The 19,745-nt window shown below is 53.3% G+C and overlaps 1 protein-coding gene across 1 annotated transcript; it reads left to right on the top strand.

Annotated features, from left to right (window-relative positions):
- The first annotated feature begins 3,072 nt into the window (after positions 1-3,072).
- Positions 3,073-19,500, top strand: CD101 (CD101 molecule). Its single transcript, XM_027692640.1, has 8 exons — positions 3,073-3,124; positions 4,228-4,605; positions 5,528-5,944; positions 7,849-8,232; positions 10,317-10,718; positions 15,045-15,449; positions 16,296-16,691; positions 19,236-19,500. Exons 1-8 carry the CDS (start codon positions 3,073-3,075, stop codon positions 19,430-19,432), a joined length of 2,631 nt encoding a protein of 876 aa, XP_027548441.1. The 3' UTR covers positions 19,433-19,500.
- The last annotated feature ends 245 nt before the right edge of the window (positions 19,501-19,745 follow it).

Raw genomic sequence — 19,745 nt, 5'->3', positions numbered from 1 at the left:
TTGTGGGAGCCACATAGCCAGGGATCCAGTCTGCAGCCTTTCCCCTCTGGTTGCCTAAGTGCTTTTGGGTCTCAGCTGGCTCTTCCCTCTAAAAATCAACACTGAGTATGAGGTCATGCCCTTCATCCTCAACAGCTTCCTCTATAGCATTTCTACCCTGATGTGGGAGTGATCCTTATTCCTATCCCTCCCCAGACTCCTTGTAGTGTGTGAGATGAGTATCTGGTCAGCACTTGTCTATCCAGGAGGTTTCCAAGCCACCATGGATGTTGCTGATGGCTGCTGTGCTCTTTTAGGTAGAGTCTCCACCCTGGCTGCACTGGGCTTGGTAAAACTTTCCATGCTGCATTTTTGGTGGTGTTTTTCTGGGAAGCCTTGGCCCAAAGTGGCTGAGCAGCATCCAAAAAGGGTGCCTTCAAAGGAATCCAGGGAGGCAGGAAGAAGGAGAATGGAAATGTGAGTTATTAAAGATGGTCATCACCAGTGTGGAAGGCAAAGCCGGTTCTGTGGGCAAGCTCATCTCCAGTCTTATGGTTTTTATGCTCTGGACTGGGAGATGGTGCTGCCATGCTGAGAAGCAGCCCTGCTGCTGCAGTGCTGGCAGTAGCCAGGCTTTTCTAAAAGCTGGAGGTCAGTAGTGTTTAATCCCCATGGGCCTGGTGCAGCACTTCAGTTCACCAAGTGAGGTGCATGGGCACAGGCACCACCTGGCTCAGAGGAGGAAAGTCCTCTGCTCCATGTAGGTATGGGCAGGGACCCTCTGTACTACCTAAGAAGCATATTTCCCCCTCACTTCCTCCCTGGTGTCATTCCCAGGAAAGCAGGGCAAGGGAATCTGTCTCCCCATGGATTTGGATTCACTGGTGTGGTTTCTAATGGCAATGCTGTCTTATTTGTAAAAGATTCTCTGATCCCCTTCCTTTACTCTGCCTCGTGTGGTTAACAGCCCTGCTGTATGTCTGCTTGCACTGATTTCACAGGAAGAGGGTGAGTTTTACACTGTGCAGTCCCAGGAAGAGGGAGCTGTTGGTTTTGTCCACAGAGCATCATCATTGCCGGGGCAGGGCTGGGCTAGGCAATCCTATTCTCCCTGGTTCCTCTACTGCAAATGTAAACAGCGACTCATGCATCATTAGAGTTGCAAGCTTGGAGTTAAACAGTCCCCGAGTGTGTATTTATCTGCACACTGACTGTCGGGAGCTCACTGAGGTTGAACTCCAAGTTTCCTTTCCATTTACTCTGTCGCTGCAGCAGAGATGCTTTTGATGCTTTCCCTCCTCCAAAGCGGTGAGTGGGTTGGCTCACTGTCAACAGGATCATTCCCCAGGGCACTACTGGCAGTGGGTTGATCTTGGAAAGCAAACCTCTTCATCCCTTTCCTTCTGAGGTGGGAAGGTTCCATCCTGCAGCAGGGAATGGAAGCCTACCATGCAGTTATGTGCCTGGCTGTGCCCTGCTGCCTTAGGGCCTGGGCCCTCCTCACCAACAGGCGTGCTGGGGCACTCCACCACTTGCCAGCCTCTGCTGTACCTGCTCACCTTCTCTGAGGAGTCAGTGCATGGGTTTCAGCCCTGCATTGCCCTTTCTTCCCCTAAAACAGGTGCTTCTCTGCTCCATTTCATTGCAATGAGGTTGGGTGGCAGGGGACAGGTGAGATCCTGCAGGGACCTCTCTGCCTGCTGCAACAGGCCATCCCCCAGTCTGGATTTGGCTTTCTGGAGAGCTGTGTGCCCAGGCTGATGAGGAGTTGGCTACTGGAGGGTTGAGCCTTGCAGCTAGGGAGGGGCCTCTACCCCCACCTCCTGACCCTTCAGGCTGTCACAGGAGTTGATTTTTTTTTTTTAATGGGGAAAGGAGGGACCTTGTGTTTGTTTTGGTTCGTTACACCAATCTCATTCCCTTTAGGAGCCCCCTGGGATCAAGCAAGAGGAGTTGTTTTACAGTTGGTTTTTGCTTGTGAATCCCTGAGCTAATTTAGTCACTCAGTCAATTCCTCCAGCAGCACGGTGGGAGCAGCGTGGCTCAGGGGTAAATGCTTTGTGCCACCAGCCTTTCTGGGGAAAAAAACCCCAACAACCCCAAAACAAACAAAACAACCTCCTTCCCCCCCCAAAAACCCCCCACCCCCCCCCCACAAATAACTTCAGAGAGTATCTCCGAATTGAACTCATCTCCAGTGTTGGGCTGCATGCCTGAGAGATTGGGTTTTCCCTCCCCAGGATATGTCCCTGGCACCTGCCAACAGGAGCAGCAGCGCGTCCCAGGCCATGTGGTGCTGATGACATGATGCCACAGCACTTGCCTCTGGGATTGTGCTGGAGCCTCCTGGTCTTACCCCTCCAGAGCAGCTCCTCTGTTGCCTCATCACCCCTGTGAGCATTGGTGGGCCGGGATCCCCCACATTCAAGTGCCTGCCCATGGAATATGCATACAGGATAGCATTCCTGGGTGATTTCTGGCTCTGTGGTGATCCTTCAGGAACCAATAAGCTGGCTGGACTGGCTGTTATGGTGGAGAGTCTCCTGACTGTACAGCTGATGGGCTGGTGGGGGTGCTGTGGGAGAGACACCCCACTTGGGGTGCCCTACTGCACCCTGAGGCAGAGCTGCATCAGCCATCTCTGAGGAGCACTGTGCCACCCCAACCTGTACATAAGGCATCATGCTACTGCCTGCAGCTATGGGAAATAAACAGCTGCAAGAAGCTTCAGCCCCAGAAATCTTCCCCCACGCCTCCCTGGAATCCAGCCCCTTGCCCCTGCTGTGGCAGGGGGGCTGCTGTCAGACAGCAAACCCACAGCCAGTGGGCACCTGGCACAGACACAGTGGCAGAAGGGGCTTTGGGTGTCATGCTTGTCTTGGGGATGGGGTGCTGGCTGTCACCTCCCAGAGGCTGTCACTTTGCCGTGTCACCGCACTCCCTAAGCTCTCTCTGCCACACTAAGTGGAGGAAACCACCACTGACACGCAGTTTCCTCCCAGCCACTTTCGGAATAGCGGGGTGGCTGTCGCCATCGCCCGTGAGAACCCACCACTGCCCCTCTGGCAGAGGATCCAAGCAGAGATGATTCCAATGGGGCTGGCACAGTGCCTGGTGGCTGCCTTCCTCTTCCTCCTCCTCCTGGGTGAGTGCCCTGCCCGGTGGTAGGAGCTTTCTTGGGGCAGTTGTGGGGAAAGCAGAGCACCCCCTTGGTGCAGGCGGGTGGCTCAGCCAGCGCTGCTCTGGCTCGGTGGCCGTGGGAAGAGGCTCATCAGCCTGTGCTCCCTTTTGCACTGCAGTTTCACTCCAAAATGACAGCCCCAACCCTAGCAGGGTTTCGGTGAGGGACATACACATCCCTGTTGAGTGACTGCTGGAGGTGTGGGGGAGTTACCTCACCCCCTGTCCCCTTGGGAGAGAATTTCTGAAGGCTGTGCCATCACCAGCTCTCTTCTCAGGCCACCACAGTTGTGTTTTGACTCAGTATCCACATCCAATGGGCATTTTGCTAAGTGTGCATGCCGAGAATCAGAATGGAATGAGTGTCACCTCTGGGAGCTATGCATAAGGGGAGGGTCCATGGGTGGCCACCACCTCCCCAAACCCTCTGCAAGCAGAAATGAAGGGAGCTCTTGATGTCCCCCTGTGTCCCCTGCCTTCAGCAGAGCTCTTGCTGGCCCCCTCTCCTGTGCTCTCCCCAGTTTCTGCCTGTGGAGCACCTCTGCAGTATCCAGCCTGCTGCTTACCTCCACTGTTCCATGTCCCTTGGCTTCTGCATTGCAACTCTTTCTCTGGCAGTGGTCAGCTCTGGCACTTGCTCGCGTTCCCCCACGGTTTGTGCAGGACCTGAGTGCCTGACCCTCTTAATTTAACACGCCACAAAGCTTCCTCCAGTGATCTCAGCCTGGTTGCTACTCCTTCTGCAGTGCTGGCTGAGAGATGCTCTTCAGGCATGAACAGGCCTGGCAGCCCTCTGGCCACTATCCTCTGGTCTCTGTTGCGTGACCCCCAGCATGCTAGGAGAGAAGTTTGGGGTCTGTTGTTATACGACTTGTTCTTGAAGTCGCAAGGGGTGTGAAGTCCCTTGGACTTCGTGCTTCGAAGAACGCGGCTGCACAGCAGTTCTTTTCAGTGCCGTGCTGCGCTCCCGTGCGTGCCCAGAGCCACTGTCATTTTGGGTGTGCAACCCCCTGGGGTGGCACGTACCTCCTGCGAACACCCTGTGTGCTGCCTGCTTGCTGACCGCAGGTCTGGCCCCTGCCCAGCGCGTGGTGACCGTGCAGCAGGGGCCCCTCCACCGCGTGAGGGGCTCCCACGTCACGCTGTGGTGCAAGGTGAGAGGCTACCAGGGCCCAGCGGAGCAGAACTTCCAGTGGTCCATCTACCTGCCCTCGGCCCCCGAGCGGGAGGTGCAGATCGTCAGCACCGTCGACCCCTCGTTCCCCTACGCCATCTACACCCAGCGCGTGGGCGGCCGCGGGATCTACGTGGAGCGGGTGCAGGGGGACGCCGTCCTGCTGCACATCACGGAGCTGCAGGAACGGGATGCCGGGGAGTACGAGTGCCACACGCCCAACACCGACGAGAGGTACTTCGGGAGCTACAGCGCCAAGATGAACCTCTCAGGTGGGTCCCGGAGGAGAGCCCCGCTCCCCACTGGGCAGGGGTACTGGTGGGTTCCTGCTGTGCCCCCACGTTTGCACTGTGAGAAGTGCTCACCTCTGCAAATCTGTCAGAGGCGTAGCTGGGGAAAGGGGTGATTAGTGGGACTGGTGGATGCAAATTTTCCTTCTCTCTCTGCTGTGGGATTGCTAAGGTAGGGAAACTCAGATATTGCCTTGCAGGTTCTCTGGCTATGGCCTCCCAGCCAGGGCAAGGGAAGGGAGAGGAAGCCTCTGCTCTCCCATGGCCTGACTTTAACTTCAGCTCCTGATGCAGACTCGGCATTTCACAGCTAAGCATTTAGGAGGGCAGGAGTTTTTGGGTTCTGGGCATTATGTGTTGGTGTCCTCCCAGGTCAGATTATTGACCCAAGTGAGATACCCACAGATGGAGGAAGGTAGCAGCTCTTGCAGAGCACTGGGTGAGGGAAGGCAATGGGGTGGAGAGGCAAAAGGAAAGGCCCTACTGTGAGCCCACCAAGTCTATGTGGTGGTATGATACTTCCATTTGGTGTTCAGCCCCATTTTCTCCTTTATTTTGGTGTTGCACCAGTCTGCATTTGGGATAGTGAGGGCACAGACTTTACTCTCCTTGGGGTTGCCTAATTAATGCTGACTGTAGTTTGACTGTAGAGTGTACTGCAAAAGATTCACTTTTCTTTCTTCCCTGCTGAGGTTTTAGCCATGTCACACCTCAACATAAGCTGATGGAAGCCTTGTCAGTCAGCTACAAAAGATGTCTCTCATGTGCTGTCAGATCCCTTAGGGCCTGGCTGTGGTTTTTTGGGGGTTGTCCTATGCAGGGCCAGGAGCTGGACTCAGCAATTCTCATGGGTCACTTTCAACTCAGGATATTCTATGATTGTGTATTTCTCCCCCATGCTCAGTGATTGCAGACACCCTCTCAGCTTCCATGGCACCCCAGGTCCTCACCCTCACTGAAGGGGATGAAGTGGAGCTCACCTGTGAGGTGTCCAAGTCCACCACCCAGCACACGCATCTCTCGGTTGGCTGGTACCACCTTCGGGGAACAGGAGAGCACCAAGCTGAGGAGGTCCTCACCCTCTCCAAGGACTTCATCCTGAAGCCAGGACCCTCTTACGTGCAGAGGTTTCTGGTGGGGGACGTGAGGCTGAACAAGGTTGGGAACACCACCTACAAGCTCTTCCTCGGGGGAGTGAAGCCATCCGACCAGGGGCAGCTGTACTGTGAGGCAGCCGAGTGGATTGAGGATCCTGACAAGACTTGGAAGGATATCTCCCGCAAGCAGACAGAGAGGACATCGCTGACAGTCATGAGCCAGGGTAAGGCTCTTGCAAACTCACATGTTGGCTCCAACTCCCTCGTGCATTCAAGGCTCTACTGCAGCAGCTTCAGTGCCCTTCACTTGCTGCCTCTGTCACAGCCCAGGGTCAAGCTGGTGGGTCTGGCCGCCTTTGCTGGGCTCTGAGGGGGTGGGCTGGGCTTGGCTCAGGGCCGTGGCAGCCCCTGGTTCAGGAGCTGTTGGTGCTTCACACTTTGGATGTTCATGCAGCCAAATCTCAAACAAATCACGCAGTCTCGCAGAGCCGTGTGAGGTGTTAGCAGAGAGAGCAGAGTGTGCCTGCAGCAGCCTGGCTCCTTGGCAGCATTAAGCTCCAGGGTGCAAAAAACTGTGTTGTTAGACTGCCTCCAGGGTCTTGTGGCCTTAAAGTACACCACAGTGAGCTGCTTGTCAACCACAGGGGTGGAGGGATGCGGGGGTGTACTGCATGTGCTGCACAGCTCCTGTGTCTGTTGGGGGTGGCTTGTCTGTCCATGCAGTCACCAGTTTGCCAGTTTCCAGAGCAACTGGTGCTGCTGTTTATTAGGCCATTCCTCTGAGCACCCTGCCTGACATCCCTCCTGCCACAAGGCCTTTGTTGGCTGAGGTCCCTCACCCTGCTCTGCCCCCGGGAGTGTGTGAGTAGCTGCGCCCAGAGGAAGGGAAAATCTCTTTCCCCACCACTAAGTTTTACTTCAAAGCAGCCAAGACAAGACTGTGTCTAGTTGATGTCCTTCAACAGTAGGCAGTAAAATAGGAGCACGTCTCCCACTGAAAAGGTGCCTGGGGAGGTGGTGTACCCTGTCCCCGTGGCTCAGGCCAGATGGAGAAGGCTACAGAGCCAAGGTGGTGAGGGGAACCTGTGTCTCGTGGGAGGGTGGTGAGTCAGAGCAGGAAACCAAAGAAACAGCTGGGTAAGAACCAAGCACCCTGTGTGGGGCTCAGGGGAGCAAGGTATTGAGGGGGGGAAGTGTGGTCTCCCCTTGTCAGAGTCTGTTTCCTGAAACCCGGCTGACTAGCAAAGTTTTATTCCTCTTATTGCACACTGTTTGCAGCAAAGGCTTTCCAGGTCTGCTGCTGCCTGGGGAGCAATGGCACTCAGTGAGCTTCCCTGCATCTGCTTGTTGAAGAGGCACACTGGTAGGGTGTGGCCTCAGGTACCAGTGCCACAATATCATTTAGAGAAACCTTGTCAGAGCTTGGTATTTATCATGTGGTGTCTGTTCAGGGTAGAAGAGAGGTGATAGTGGTAAGAGGACATTATGATGGCTGTACTGGACCTGCAGCAGGTGTTCAAGCCTTCCATCAGCTCTGCAGGGCCCTCTAGCACCCAGTGGGGCAGCCCAGGCTGCAGGACTGAGTGCCCCATCACGCTGGGAGCCAGCAAACACTCTGACTGCGGTTAACAGCTTCACTGGTGTCTTTTATAAACTCTCCAGCAAATATTTAGGAATGCCAAACATATCTCCAGCAGCTGGAATTCCTGTTTGCAAACTGTTTATGAACCAGTGTTTAAATTCACTCTGGGTACTTTGCTTTCGATTTGAGCCCTTCCAACTGTGGTCTGGGAGGTGCTCTGTTCTGCTTCCAAACTACAGCCTTGCCCTTGCTTTTAGACTTGCAGGGCACCACAGTGACACTCTGAAGGGGGGAGCTCAGCTCCTCAGGGCTCTGGCACTTCTTCCACCTGCGACTGCTGCTTAGTGCCTGGAATTGGCAACCATCTCCAGGGCTGTCATCTCCCCGTGGACAACGTTTTCCATCCTGATCACTTTTCTAATGAAAGAAAATGTTTCAATGGAGAATTCCCTCCTGTTGCTCTCTGCAAGGCCGTTGGTGCTGCCAGGTGGGAGGGAAGCATGGGAAGAGCCACTCACCACTCTCTTTGCTTTTGACTGTCAACAGGCAGAGACCTCTCTGTGGACATTGCTGCTGCTGAAAACTCCCTTTCTGAAGGGGATACTTTGCAGCTGAATTGCACGGTGGAAGCTCAGAAGAGTGGCAGCAGGCACTTCCAAGTGATTTGGCTCCTCAATAACATGGAAGTGGCCAGGGTTGACCCTCATGGGGTGTTGACTTGGGAGGAAGAATATGAGGAGAGAGCCAAGCTGGGGCAGCTCCGAGCACTCAAGCCAAGCAACACAATTTATGCTCTCACCATCTATGAGGTGGGGCTGAGGGACAATGGTACATATCACTGCTCTGTGTCAGAAATGAAGACTCCTGGAGACTTGCATGGCATCCAAACCAACCTGTCATCAGGTATCCAAGTCAACGTGAAGCCGATAGGTCAGTAAATCCTAATGGCTGCTCCTCTGGGTAAAGTCTGTAGGATCCTTGGCTGGGGAATGCTCTAAGTCTGGGCTCATCTTGGCAGGGGCAGCAAGAGTGCAAATGTGCAATAGCTTTTGGTAGATAATGGGAAAAGCATTTGCTCTGGCAAACATTAGCACGACAGATGCAGCAGCTGTCAACAAAGTGTTAACCTTTAGCTCCGTCTCTTTGCAGCAAGTTTTGGGGCAAATAGGTAGAATTCTGGGCAGTCTGGGTCCTCCTGTGTCTTTGCTACAGAAAATTGTAAGCAATGCCTGTTGCTACTCCTTAGTATCAGAGGATGACCCTGCAGAGCAGGTGCTTCTGGAGGGGGGGTTCACTGCCATTTCCATCAGGGTTCTCTCCCTGTTGTGGAAGGATGGCTTGTGAGAGACCACGCTAAGGAAGGTGTGTAGGAGACTCATGGTTTCCTTGTCATAGCTAGATGACGATTATTGTCATGTAGCAAGAGCTGCCTGCTGGGACTCCATTTCTTAAGTATTTCTTTATGTATTCATGTCCCAAAAATGATGTTAAACTGGGAAAAAACAAACAAACAAAAAACCCCAAACTCCACAAGGATTTCTCCAAATTCGTAAGGAAGGGCTGGTTGAAAATTTTGGACAATTCCTCAATTCCTTTTCTTTTCCAATGTCAAGGCTTTGCTAGTCTTTCAATTTAATGCCACAGTACCTCTGGCTTTCTCTGAGGAGCACAACAACCTCCTCTCCAACACGCTGACTGTTGTTTGCAGAGAGCCACATGCGCCTGTCCGTGTCCACCAGCACGCCACAGGTCACGGCAGGAGACTCCCTGATCCTCCACTGTGAGGTGCAAGGAGCCACCAGCCCCGTGTCTGTGCAGTGGTGGCACCTGCCCCCACAGCGCCCGGGTCCCGGGGTGCTGGTGGCCACCATGGAGCAGGATGGCAGCCTGAGGCTGGGGAGCACCTACCGGGATGGCAGGACTCGGGGGAACCTCCGGCTGGAGAAAGCGAGCTCTGTCACCTTCACCCTGGTGATCCCCAGCACACTGGATGAGGATGATGGTGGGAAGTACAGATGTGAAGCAACAGAGCGGTCCCGAGGCCAAAGCTGGACAGAGCAAGGGGAGGCAGCGGTGACAGTCAGCTCCATGGGTAAGTTGGGTCACCCCTCTTTCTGGACTGGAGGCAAGGCTGGAGAAGCAGGTGGACATGTCAGAAGGACATAGGGCTGCTGTGTCCTGAGCTCTGCTGCTGCTGCAGGGCTGATCACTTGGCCCTGGAGTCCTTCAGATTCCCCATTTCTGCCAGGATGCTGGAGTCCTCCATGAGGTGTTTTGGGGGAGAAAAGTGGGATGCAACAGCTAAAATGCCTGGACACTTTAACGGCAGTGGCTTGTTCAGCAGGTCTTTCTGACTGTCTCCTTACCTTGAAATAAAAAATATCTGTTCTAACAGCATAATTACTTACAATAATTAAACTCAACAAAGGCACTTGCTGAGTTGTCTGGTGGCCTTTGTCAGACACACCCCTGTTGCTGGCATCTGATTGCTTCTCCTGCCCCCTTGTCTGAGTGCAGAGCTGCTCACCTCCCTGGTGTGCAGTGCCCACATTTCCTCTTTTAATTGCTGTAATGGGTGCCTTTATGGAGAGACAGATTTTGACTGTGGTTTAGGCTGTTTTTCCTTTCTTGTTGCTGGGCTTGGGTGCCTGGGAGGATGGGTTGGGCCACGGGAGTTGTTCAGGTTTTGTGGAGGGTGTAAGGAAGCAGCAAACAGGACAGTAGCATCAGTGGAGGATCCCTGGCTCCTTGTCATGGTGTGGGACTGGGCACTCTGGAAAAGAGGGTACTCAGGGTTGTCCAAGGGACTGGGAGAGTGGGGGTTGGATAGGAGTGGGTCACACGGGGCTGGAAGAGCACAGTGCACCTAAGTGAGAGTGGCACTGGGAGAGCAGCAGCAGGACTGCTGGCCTCCGTGGGGTTGTGGTGGCTGGGACAGCATGGGAAGGGTGGTGGGAAGGTAGCACAGGGCGGGATTTCTGTCCTGGTGCCAAGGGCTCTCTCCTCCCGAGCAGGTCTCGGTCTGCGCACCACGCTGAGGAGCCGAATTGCCACAGTCAGGTACGGGCAAAGTTTTGAACTCATCTGCCAAGTGAGCGCCAACTACACCCTTGAGGAGGTGCCGGCGTCCGTGCGGTGGCTCTTCCAGCCCAGCCCACCCACCTACCATGAGCTGGTCCAGGTCTTTCCCAATGGCACTGTGGCCTGGGTGGCAGCACAGTCACACTTCAAGGAGAAAGCCCAGCTGATGAAGGCTGCTGACACCTCCTTCAGGCTGCACATCCACAGTGCCGTGGCCGCCGATGAGGGGACGTACCAGTGTGAGGTGGAGGTCTGGAGGAGGAATGTCCTGCCCCTGGGGCAGCCAGCGGCCACCACCAGGTCCAATCCTGTGGGGATAAAGGTGGTGCTGCCAGGTAAGCAGTGTCTTCATCAGAAGTCTCTCCTTCTGCAACTTTAAATGAATCAAACATGGCCAGGGCAATCAGGACCACTGATGTCTGGGGTGTCCCCAGCGGGGTCACCTCCCAGGGCTGCATGAGGTAGTGCTGCCTGCTCTCTTGCTTGCTCAGCGCCTGACAGCAACCTTGGAGGCAAATTTGCCATTAGCAAATGGCAAAATCTATTTATTTGCAGATTATGCCAAGCATCTAAGGATCAGCCCTGCCATTAGGATTTGAAGCCTTGTTTCTGGAAAGAAGTAGTGCCCCCAGAGAAGCCCAGGTGAATGTTGGAGGGTATGAGGTACCCTCCCATGGTCTGGGCTTCTGGAGGACAGTGGAGAGAGACTGGCCCCCAAAGCTGCTGGGATGTCTGTGTTCCCTGAGCTTCCCCCAGTGTATTTGAAGTGTGCTGAGAAAGCACCAGGGCTCTCTGACAGGCTGGGAGCCAGCACTGAGCCAGGGGCTCTGTGGGGAGGTATCTCCTCCCGAGCACAGGTGGGCTGTGCAGCTGAGGGGCCCTGCCCAGGGTTCTCTTTTAAGGCCACCACTGCAGGCAGGGCCTGTGCTACCACTGTGCCTGCCAGCATCACTCTGGGAGCCTCATCCTCTCATGGAAGAGAGATGCTGCAGTCAGACCTCAGCCCGTGTGCCTGCTCCCTGCCACCCCTGGCAGCACCACGCTGTCAGCTTGCTCTGCTCATGGATGGGGCTGCTGGAGGAATTGAAGGGTTTGTCCTGGCCAAAAACTCTTAGTCTGAGGAGGCAGGTGTGAGAATACAGCTTGGTTTATTTTTTTTCGCTCACTTCTGTTCTGCCAGCAAAAGGGGGGGGGTGTTCTTGCTCTTTTTTCACGCATCAAGTGCTCCTCCTTCTAAATCCTTGGATTTTTGGAATCGCAACCCAGTGAACTGAAATTATGTGCTTTCCGTGTTTTTTAACTGATGGGTTTGCTGTAGCGTAAGCTGATACGTTTCCTTCCCTGTTCAGGCTCATTTCTGTGGTGTTCTCCCTCCTGCTCCACTGCTGCTCTTTCCTTGCCCCCTGTGGAGCTGGGTGCTGGGGTGCTCAGCTGGCTGAGCCACAGCCATCTGGGGCTGGGGGGGGCTGCAGGCTAAGGATGAGAATAAACAGCATGTACGAGCATGTATCTCTAGTGTAAATGGCGTTAAGATGAGCAGGTGTAATTGTGGAGCATCTACACAGAGGAGATGGTAGCAGCGACACCGTGAAGATATTACAACATTTGGCTCCAGATGTATTGCAGCTGTTGCTGGATGCTGCAACGCTGTGAAGATGGTGGGAGCTGGGAGAGGGTGGTGCACGGTGGGAGGTGGCTGCTGGGTCTAGTACTGTCTCTCTCAGAAAGGCAGCAATGAGCCAGCGAAGGATATTTGGGAAGGGAGAGAAGTCTGGGAAGGAGGCCGACTCTAGCAGCAATAGGGTGAAGCAGAGCTGCAGAAAATTAAGCTGCAAATCATGAAAATCACCAGCCTGTTTCTTCACATACAAAATCTTATCGCTGGAGCCTGCAGAGATACTGGACTTGACTTCTGCTGCTACACTTCATTTAGTGCTTGGTGTCACTTAGTGCTTTAGGAGTTTACATGCCCCTGTGGATCTGGTCTGTGGGTCAGCTTCAGACAGGAGGGACGTGCATGAAGCATTACAACAGGCAAGGAAGGAGAAGAGATGGTTTCCATTTCTGATTTTTTTGTGGGGGTCCCATAATTAGTTCCCATCAGCCTCTCAGTGCAGCTGCCTGCAGAGGCTTCCCCTGTCTCTGGAGTGAGCTGCAGGGGCCTTTCCACCTTCTGTCCCTCCAGCCAGCTGCCCACATGGGTCACTGCAGTGTCCGTGCCCTTCTGCATGCTCCACTGCTCCTGGGCTGGGCAGGAAGCGTGGTGTCAGCAGGCAGGGTTCACAGGGAGAAGGGCAGCAAGATGCTCAGCTTGGTTAATTAAATTGAAAATGAAAGAGAAAACAGCACCATGGCTTTGTGTGGGAAAGGAAGAGGCAGGCAGCTGCTCTGCCCTTTTGGTAATTGATCTTCAGCAGCAGAGAGAGGAGACCTGGAGCTGAAAAAAGGGGCTTTGCAGCAAGTGCTCTGATTCCTCTTGAGGTGATCTCTGAGAGCGTAACAGCAATTTTACTCATCAAAATCAAGTGCTCAAGGCAGCAGTTCCCGTGGCTCCTCTCTGAGCTCTAGTAGCTTTTCCTTTTCTGGAACATTTTCTGCCCCGGCAGGTGTCAGGCTGGGCTGTACTCCAGCAAGAGCCCCCCTACCCCCTCCTCCCCTGGCACTTTGCTGACTGGCTGAGTAGTATGCCTTGGTATTGAGCAGCTGAAGTTAAGTGTCTTATTTTTTCCAGTGTGATCAGTTCACCTGTCACAGAAACACAGGATGGCAGAGCTTGGCAGGGACCTCTAGAGGTCACCTGGTCCAACCCCCTGCTCAAGCAGGGCCACCTGGAACAGGTTGTCCGAGACTGTCTCCAAACAGCTTTTGAGTATGTCCAGTGTTCCCCTCTGAAGATTTGTGCTTCCACAGAGCTGGCTCTGGGATGGGTATGCTTTTAAGTAGTGAAGTTGGAAGACATCAACTTGCATACAGTTCCTAAGTGTGCTCAAGTCTGTGTGATCTGTGTGGTGGATCCAATGAATTTGCACAGTTTCCTAATTAGAGTGATTGCTTTCCCCTCTCTTCTGCTTCTTGCCCACACCCGTTTCTTTACAGCAGCAAATATGTGCTGTGAAATGCAGGATAGCACTTTGTTGATCCCTTGGGAGCAGCCACTTCCCCGACCTCCTTGTGAGTGTTGCTGTGGAGGCAACTTGTGCAAGTCCCTCTGTGGAGGAAACTGTCAACCTTTTGGTGACAATGTGCCTGTCTGTAGAGAGAAGGAAGAGCAGTAGAGTACAAAGAAAAAGAGCAGCATAAGTGGATATGAGTAGGGAGATTTTGCTGGCAAATTTGACATAGAGGTAGAAGCAATTTAGAGGACTGTCAAGAGCCATCAGTTGGGATATCTTGCATTGACTAGTCTCGAGAGATAGCCTCTGAAGTGGATTGCTTGAGTTTTGAGAAGAAATGCTTGAAGGAAAGGGAAATGCTCAAGCTTTCTCCTGTGATGCCCCTTTTCTCCATCAGCCCCTGTAGGAGAAGCCACAGCTCCCTCCTGGTCCAAAGCCCTCTCCACAACCTGCTGCCGTTGCATCCCTTGGGAAGATGCTGTGGAGGAGAGCACCCTGCTGAGCCTGTGGCCAAGGGCAGGGGTCTGAGACACTCTGAGGGAGCATCTCAGTGTGTCCTCTGCAGCCAAACCAGTACCCAGGGGCTGAGCTTAAGGGAGCTCAGTTGTCCCCAGCCTCCACGGCCAACTGCTCGGCTCGTATGCGAGGAAAGCCCTGAGAATGGAAACTCAGCCACAGTCCCTTAAAGCCCTGATGGTGTCTCATGCTGAGTAATTTCTGCCTACCCAAGGCAGATACCTCTGTGTACTCCTTCCCCTGACAGCTGGGGCAGGGCTGAGGGGAAATGCAGGAGGTTGGAGGATCTTTAAAGATACCGGTTTGCAGCCTTTCCACTGCTGGAGGAGATGGAAAGGTACCAGCAACAGGTGATGTGCTGTGGGAAGAGGGTCCCTCAGACCAGGAGCAGTACAGGCACACAGGGAACAACAGTGCAGGCTGCCTGGGGGCAGAGCTGCAGGCAGGACCACAGCTCTGCTCTCCTGAACTGAGCAGTGCTCAGCTGAACGATTTCTGGTTATAATCACAGTGGATGTGCAGGACTCTGTCATGTGGTTTTGGATTAACAACCACAGCAAACACCTGAGATGGCAACTGTTAGTGAAACCCACACAGGCTCTGTTGTCTCTCTGTGATGAAAGACACTTGTTCACAGTCTCCAGAGCTGTGGGCTGGTTTTGTCACGTATATGTGAGCCTGCTGATGGAAGCAGTGGTAGACAGACACATTTGCTTCAGACAGAGGCTTTGCCTCCAAGCTCCAACACAGTGGCTGCCTCCATCCCCCATTCCTGCTCCATGGTCTCGAAGGCACCTCATCTGCTACTCTCCTGCCCAGTAACACCCAGCTGTGATTCCCTGCCATTGTTCAAGCAAGGGTGTGTGGATTTTTTCTTTCCCTCCTTCCCCCACCCTCTGCTCCAGCATCCCCTAATGAGTCTTTGTCCTCTGCACACCCTCTTCCTCCCTCCTCTTTCGGTGTGTTTTTCTCAGGACAGCCCTGTGCAGGGGCTGCAGCCAGCATTATTATTATTTTGTTTCTCTGTTTTAGAAAGCAAGCTTCGGGTTTCCGCGGAAGACAGTTCTGTGGAGGTTGCCAGCAGTGCTGACACGGCCATCGAGTGCCGGATTGTGTTTGCCCAGAATAATTCACAGCTCGCTGTTACCTGGTACCTCCTGCCTCCTCTGGCAGATGGGACCCCCCTGCAAATCATCAGGGCCAACTACAGCGGCGTGCTGGAATACGGGCCTGAATTCAGCTCTCCTGCCCAAAAGTCCCGGTTCCTGAGCCAGAGGGTGTCCAGCAATGTCTTCTGGCTGCAGATTCTGTCTGCGAACCTCGGGGACCGGGGCAGGTACTACTGTGTGGTGGAGGAGTGGCTCTGGCTGGTGGATGGCTGGTACAAACTCGGAGAGGGAACATCGGGAAGGACCACACTGGAGTTCAAGCTCCCAGGTGAGCAGGTATATAGGTGTATAGGTGCTGCTGCTGGAGAAGGCTGGATCAACTTATGACAGGCCCCTTGACAGGACTCTTCTAAGCTGGCAGGGCTTAGAAGCAGCAGCTCCTGCTTTGGATCTGAGACGCAGGGATGCAGGAGTTGTCAGTGCCTCTCAAAGGGAAATAGGGAATTAGGAAGATTTACCACGTCCTTCCAAACCAACCCAGCTGCTATTTTTGCCACTGGCAGATGAAGTCAAATGCTTCATAACAGAGCGAGCTGTAGCATTTTCTTTTCCCTCCAACATATGATGCGGTTGATTGGTTGTACAACACTGTGAATAGAGAATCTGCCCTTTCCTGGTGCTCCTGAAGCATCCTGAAGCAAGACACTGGATTTTACTTACCCTGCAGCACATTGCTACTGAGAAACAAGTCTGAGGGTTTAGCTGCTCCCACCTTAATCACTGCACTGCTGGAGTGGGTCTCCCTGGCTCAGTTCTTCCTTCTCACCCTCACTTTGTTTATGGGTTGCAGCCCTAGATAAAGTGGATTAGAGAATTCCAGCTTCCTAAAGAGCTTTTGGTCCAAAGGATGCCTTATCACTTATTTGGAGCGGGTGGGAAGAATTACAGCAGAGGGTTGTGAACGGGGTGGGGGGCAGAGACGACAGGGAGGGTGACACCCAGGGAGGATGAGTCACAGGAGCCTGGGGGTGTCCTGCAGAGGCCCTTGCAAGAGGCCATCCCAATCCCCCATGCTTTGCTCCAGAAGGTTTCCATCAGCCTGTGGGCACAGGCAGAAATATTCCTATGGCAGTGTGCAACACCACAACATCTTTCTGCTTGCACCCTCCCGCAGAGCGTGAGCTGCAGGCGGACAAAACCAACCGCAGCCTCTCGGCGAGGGAGGGCGAGGAGGTGACGCTGCCCTGCCTGCTGCAGGGTGCCCGCCTGCCCGGCACCCACCTCTCAGCCACCTGGTTCCAGGTGAAGAAGAGCGGCCTCGACAGTCCCCTGCTCACCCTCCACCGCGACGGCGCCATCCAGCTCCCCCAGGAGGGCCGGGAGGGGAGGCTGTACCTCCGCCGCCCCACGCCCGGTGACTTCAGCCTGACGCTGACCCACGTGGAGAGCGGCGATGCTGGGCTCTATTACTGCCAGGTGCAGGAGTGGCAGCGGCAGGGCGAGGGGCAGGACTGGGCTCTGCAAGCCTCGGCACGCTCAGGGTACACCCAGCTCGCCACCATCCCGCCAGGTAACGCTGCTGGGTGACAGGGGCTGCTCGCCCGGCGCTGTTCGTGTTCCCGTAGCCGTGCTGGGGTGTGTGGGGAGGGTGATGTCAGCTCTCTGCTGGGTGCAGTGGCAGACACGCAGCAAAGCCAGGAGGGCTTGCTAAGGGATTGCTGAGGGGCTCAGTGCTGGGGAGATCACCAGAGTTTTGTTGGGAGCCCTTCAGGTGACACATGCTATGGGCCTGGTAGGGGAGGCAATGACATCCCAGTCCTGCCGTTTTGCCAGGGCTGAAACCAAGGTGTTTGGCATTGTAAACGTTGGAAGTGGTGATCAGGTGAGATATCAAGAGCTCTGACTGTGAAGCATGTGGGTCCAGAGGTTACCACTGAGTGCACTTTTTGTCTGCAATGTTTTATGGCTTGTGGGCTGTCTACAGGACCGTGGTCACAAATCCCTGCTCTCAGCTGAGCCACTGGGACCAGAACACTAACTGTTCTGGGGAAAAAATCCTGGGTTTGAGTTTTCTGGCAAGCCTGTCTCCAGTGAGGTCTCTAAAAGTAGCCTCTATTCTCTCTGGGGTGAGTTGGGGTGCGTGTTGGGTGCAAAGATAGAGATGAATTCTGCATACAGAAGTTTAAATAAATAAAAGCAAAGGTTTCAGTCAGGTGCACACAGTGTTTTTAGGGAGGTAACAGGCAGGAAAAAAGCACTCGTTGCTCTTTGGGGAAATAGGAGGCTTGGATGACCCAAGTGGAGGAAAAAATATTAACTGAAATCAATCATGCTGTACCCAGCTGAGAGGATCCTGCAGTTCTTCTCGTGCCTTCAGCTCTGGATCTGCCATGCCTGAAGCCAGCCTGGCTGCCTTCATGGGTTTATAGCTTCTGCAGCAATTCCCAGTGCCAACCAGCATGGAAAGGGTGATCCTGTGGAGCCTTCCCTTGTGCCTGCTCCTGGCACAGGCAGGCATGGAGCCTACTCTTGTGACTGCACCTACAGCAGAGCTAATCCAGATTTAATTGCACAGAGAGGGACTGACAGCACTTCATCCCCCCACTGTTGAGTTACTGCTGTTGTCCATCACGGCTCCCTCTAGCACTCAGATTTCTCCTTCATCAGTTCCCTCTGTCTCTTGTTACCCATTGCTGGTGGAGTAACCATTGCTAAAATTGCTCAGTAACTGCTGGTAAATTCTCCCCCAGTTTTCACATGAGTGTTTTTGCCAAGTGGTTTTCATGGTTTTCACAAAATGCAAGAGATTATTTGGGTGTTTTTTTCTTTCTCTCTCTCTGTTTTTTTGTGTTACTCTTTTTTTTTGGCAGGGTGGCCGCATGTGTATGCTTGTGTATTCCCCCAGTGATGCAGGTATCTTGATATGCCCCTCTGGCTCATGAATTTTAATGTTTTGGAATTTTACAAGTGATAATGACAGCCATGTGTCATTACCTGTAACCAAGGAGTAACTTCAGGTCTGATCCCTGATGGTGCCATTTAGGATGTTTCCCTGGTGCTATAGAGGCATTCATATAGTGAAGACTTCTCCCTGTCCTCTGGGAGAGTAAATGCTGCTTCTATCTCTACGGATGGGGCACAGAGCTTCAGAAGTAGAGGGGTAAAAGCCAGTTTCACAGCAAGAAGTAGCCTCCAGGTTGGTTCCCACCCGGCCCCCATGGACAGCTTCAAATCAGCAGAGCCACATGCTAAGCAGAACAGAAATAAAACATTTGCACGTGAGTCTTGGGTAAAAAGAATTGAGGAACAACACTTTGAGATGGATAAAACAGGCCCAAAGGAGTTGGCATGACCCTTCAGGACAGGCCAGATGGATCTGAGGTCAGTCCGTGGTGTTGGAGCTCTGTGTCAAGTGAGGAGCAAGGATTAATGGGTGTCTGTAAGGGGCCCAGGACAAAAATGGAGATACTGCAAATAAAAGCTTTTCAGCCAGTATGGGACTAATCAAAAATGTTTTTTTGAAGCACCCAAGAGGTCCACCAACAGTACAGGCAGCCTCCACCTTAACTGGGGAGCTGTTCTGCAGGAGCTGCCAGGGATGAGGATGGTGCTCACAGCTGCCTGCAGCTCACTGTGGCTAAAATATGATAGCAGAGGCAGGGGCAGGTCTCTGGGTGGGACAGGGACCTCTTGATCTGGTTTCTTTTGCTTTCCTCTTGTCTCTTCTTGTTTGGTGATGCAGCCTCTGACAGACCTCTACCTCACCCTGCTGTCACTGGTGTCAGGCAGGGACCAAGTGGGGTGAAGGGGATGTGGTTTTTCCTTACTGAGACCAGTATTGAATGGGTTGGCTGAAGAACCATGCTGTTTCTGTTGGGACATTTCAGATGAACAAGGTGGGGCCTTATCTGACCTCCCCAGACAGGAAACTGAGGCAAATTACCTGGTTTCTCTCCCCAGTCTCCTCAGGTAGCCTGTATGAATTCTTAAAAATTGGTGGCTGTTGAAGACTGGGGGAAAGTGTTTAAGAAGATAACTTACAGAAGCAGCAGGAGAGAGAAACTCATGCTGGCTTGGGGCCTCACTTACTTTTTCTTTCTTCTTTTTCCCCCAGAGTCAACGGTTATGTCTAGGATCTGCTCATCCCCATCACTGCTGAACTTCATCCTATGCTTGCCACTGGTTCTGATCCTTCTCCTGGCCCTTGCTGTCTTCTGCTGGTACTGCAAATACAGAAAAAACAAGAAGGGCAACATCACAGGAAACCAGCTGATGGAACTGGACTTGAATGGAGAGGTCAAGACAACTTAGCTGGTCTACAGAGGCAGATGTAACTTGAAGGAGTGGAGCTGGACACTTAAGGAGGACTGAGTACTTGCAGAGGGGCTTTTTGCTGTTCTGTAGTAGCTCTTGCAATGAATCCTTGAAATTGTGTGTTTGCTTTCAATGGAATGAAGCAGCTTTGAATTACTAAACAAGTGTTTTAGGTTTTTCATAACAAGTGTTCCTGTCTCTCGGGTTAGATACCCACCCATTTCACACTCTGTTCATTGTGACATATTTGAGGTCCTTGAAGTACACATCTCCCACTGTGGGTGGAAGTGGTGTTATTCCTCTGCAGGAA

The sequence above is a fragment of the Neopelma chrysocephalum genome, unplaced genomic scaffold, assembly GCF_003984885.1.
Source record: "Neopelma chrysocephalum unplaced genomic scaffold, ASM398488v2 Primary Assembly neopelma1_87, whole genome shotgun sequence".
Lineage (NCBI taxonomy): Eukaryota > Metazoa > Chordata > Aves > Passeriformes > Pipridae > Neopelma > Neopelma chrysocephalum.
This window is presented reverse-complemented; position numbering and strand designations above follow the sequence as displayed.

What these genes read in the sequence shown, in the direction of transcription:
- CD101 (XM_027692640.1), top strand. Translation starts at nt 3,073, where the DNA reads ATGGGGCTGGCACAGTGCCTGGTGGCTGCCTTCCTCTTCCTCCTCCTC. An exon ending in CCTCTTCCTCCTCCTCCTGG is followed by an intron (nt 3,125 to 4,227) that starts GTGAGTGCCCTG and finishes TGCTGACCGCAG; the next exon opens with GTCTGGCCCCTGCCCAGCGC. An exon ending in ACTGGAGTTCAAGCTCCCAG is followed by an intron (nt 15,450 to 16,295) that starts GTGAGCAGGTAT and finishes ACCCTCCCGCAG; the next exon opens with AGCGTGAGCTGCAGGCGGAC.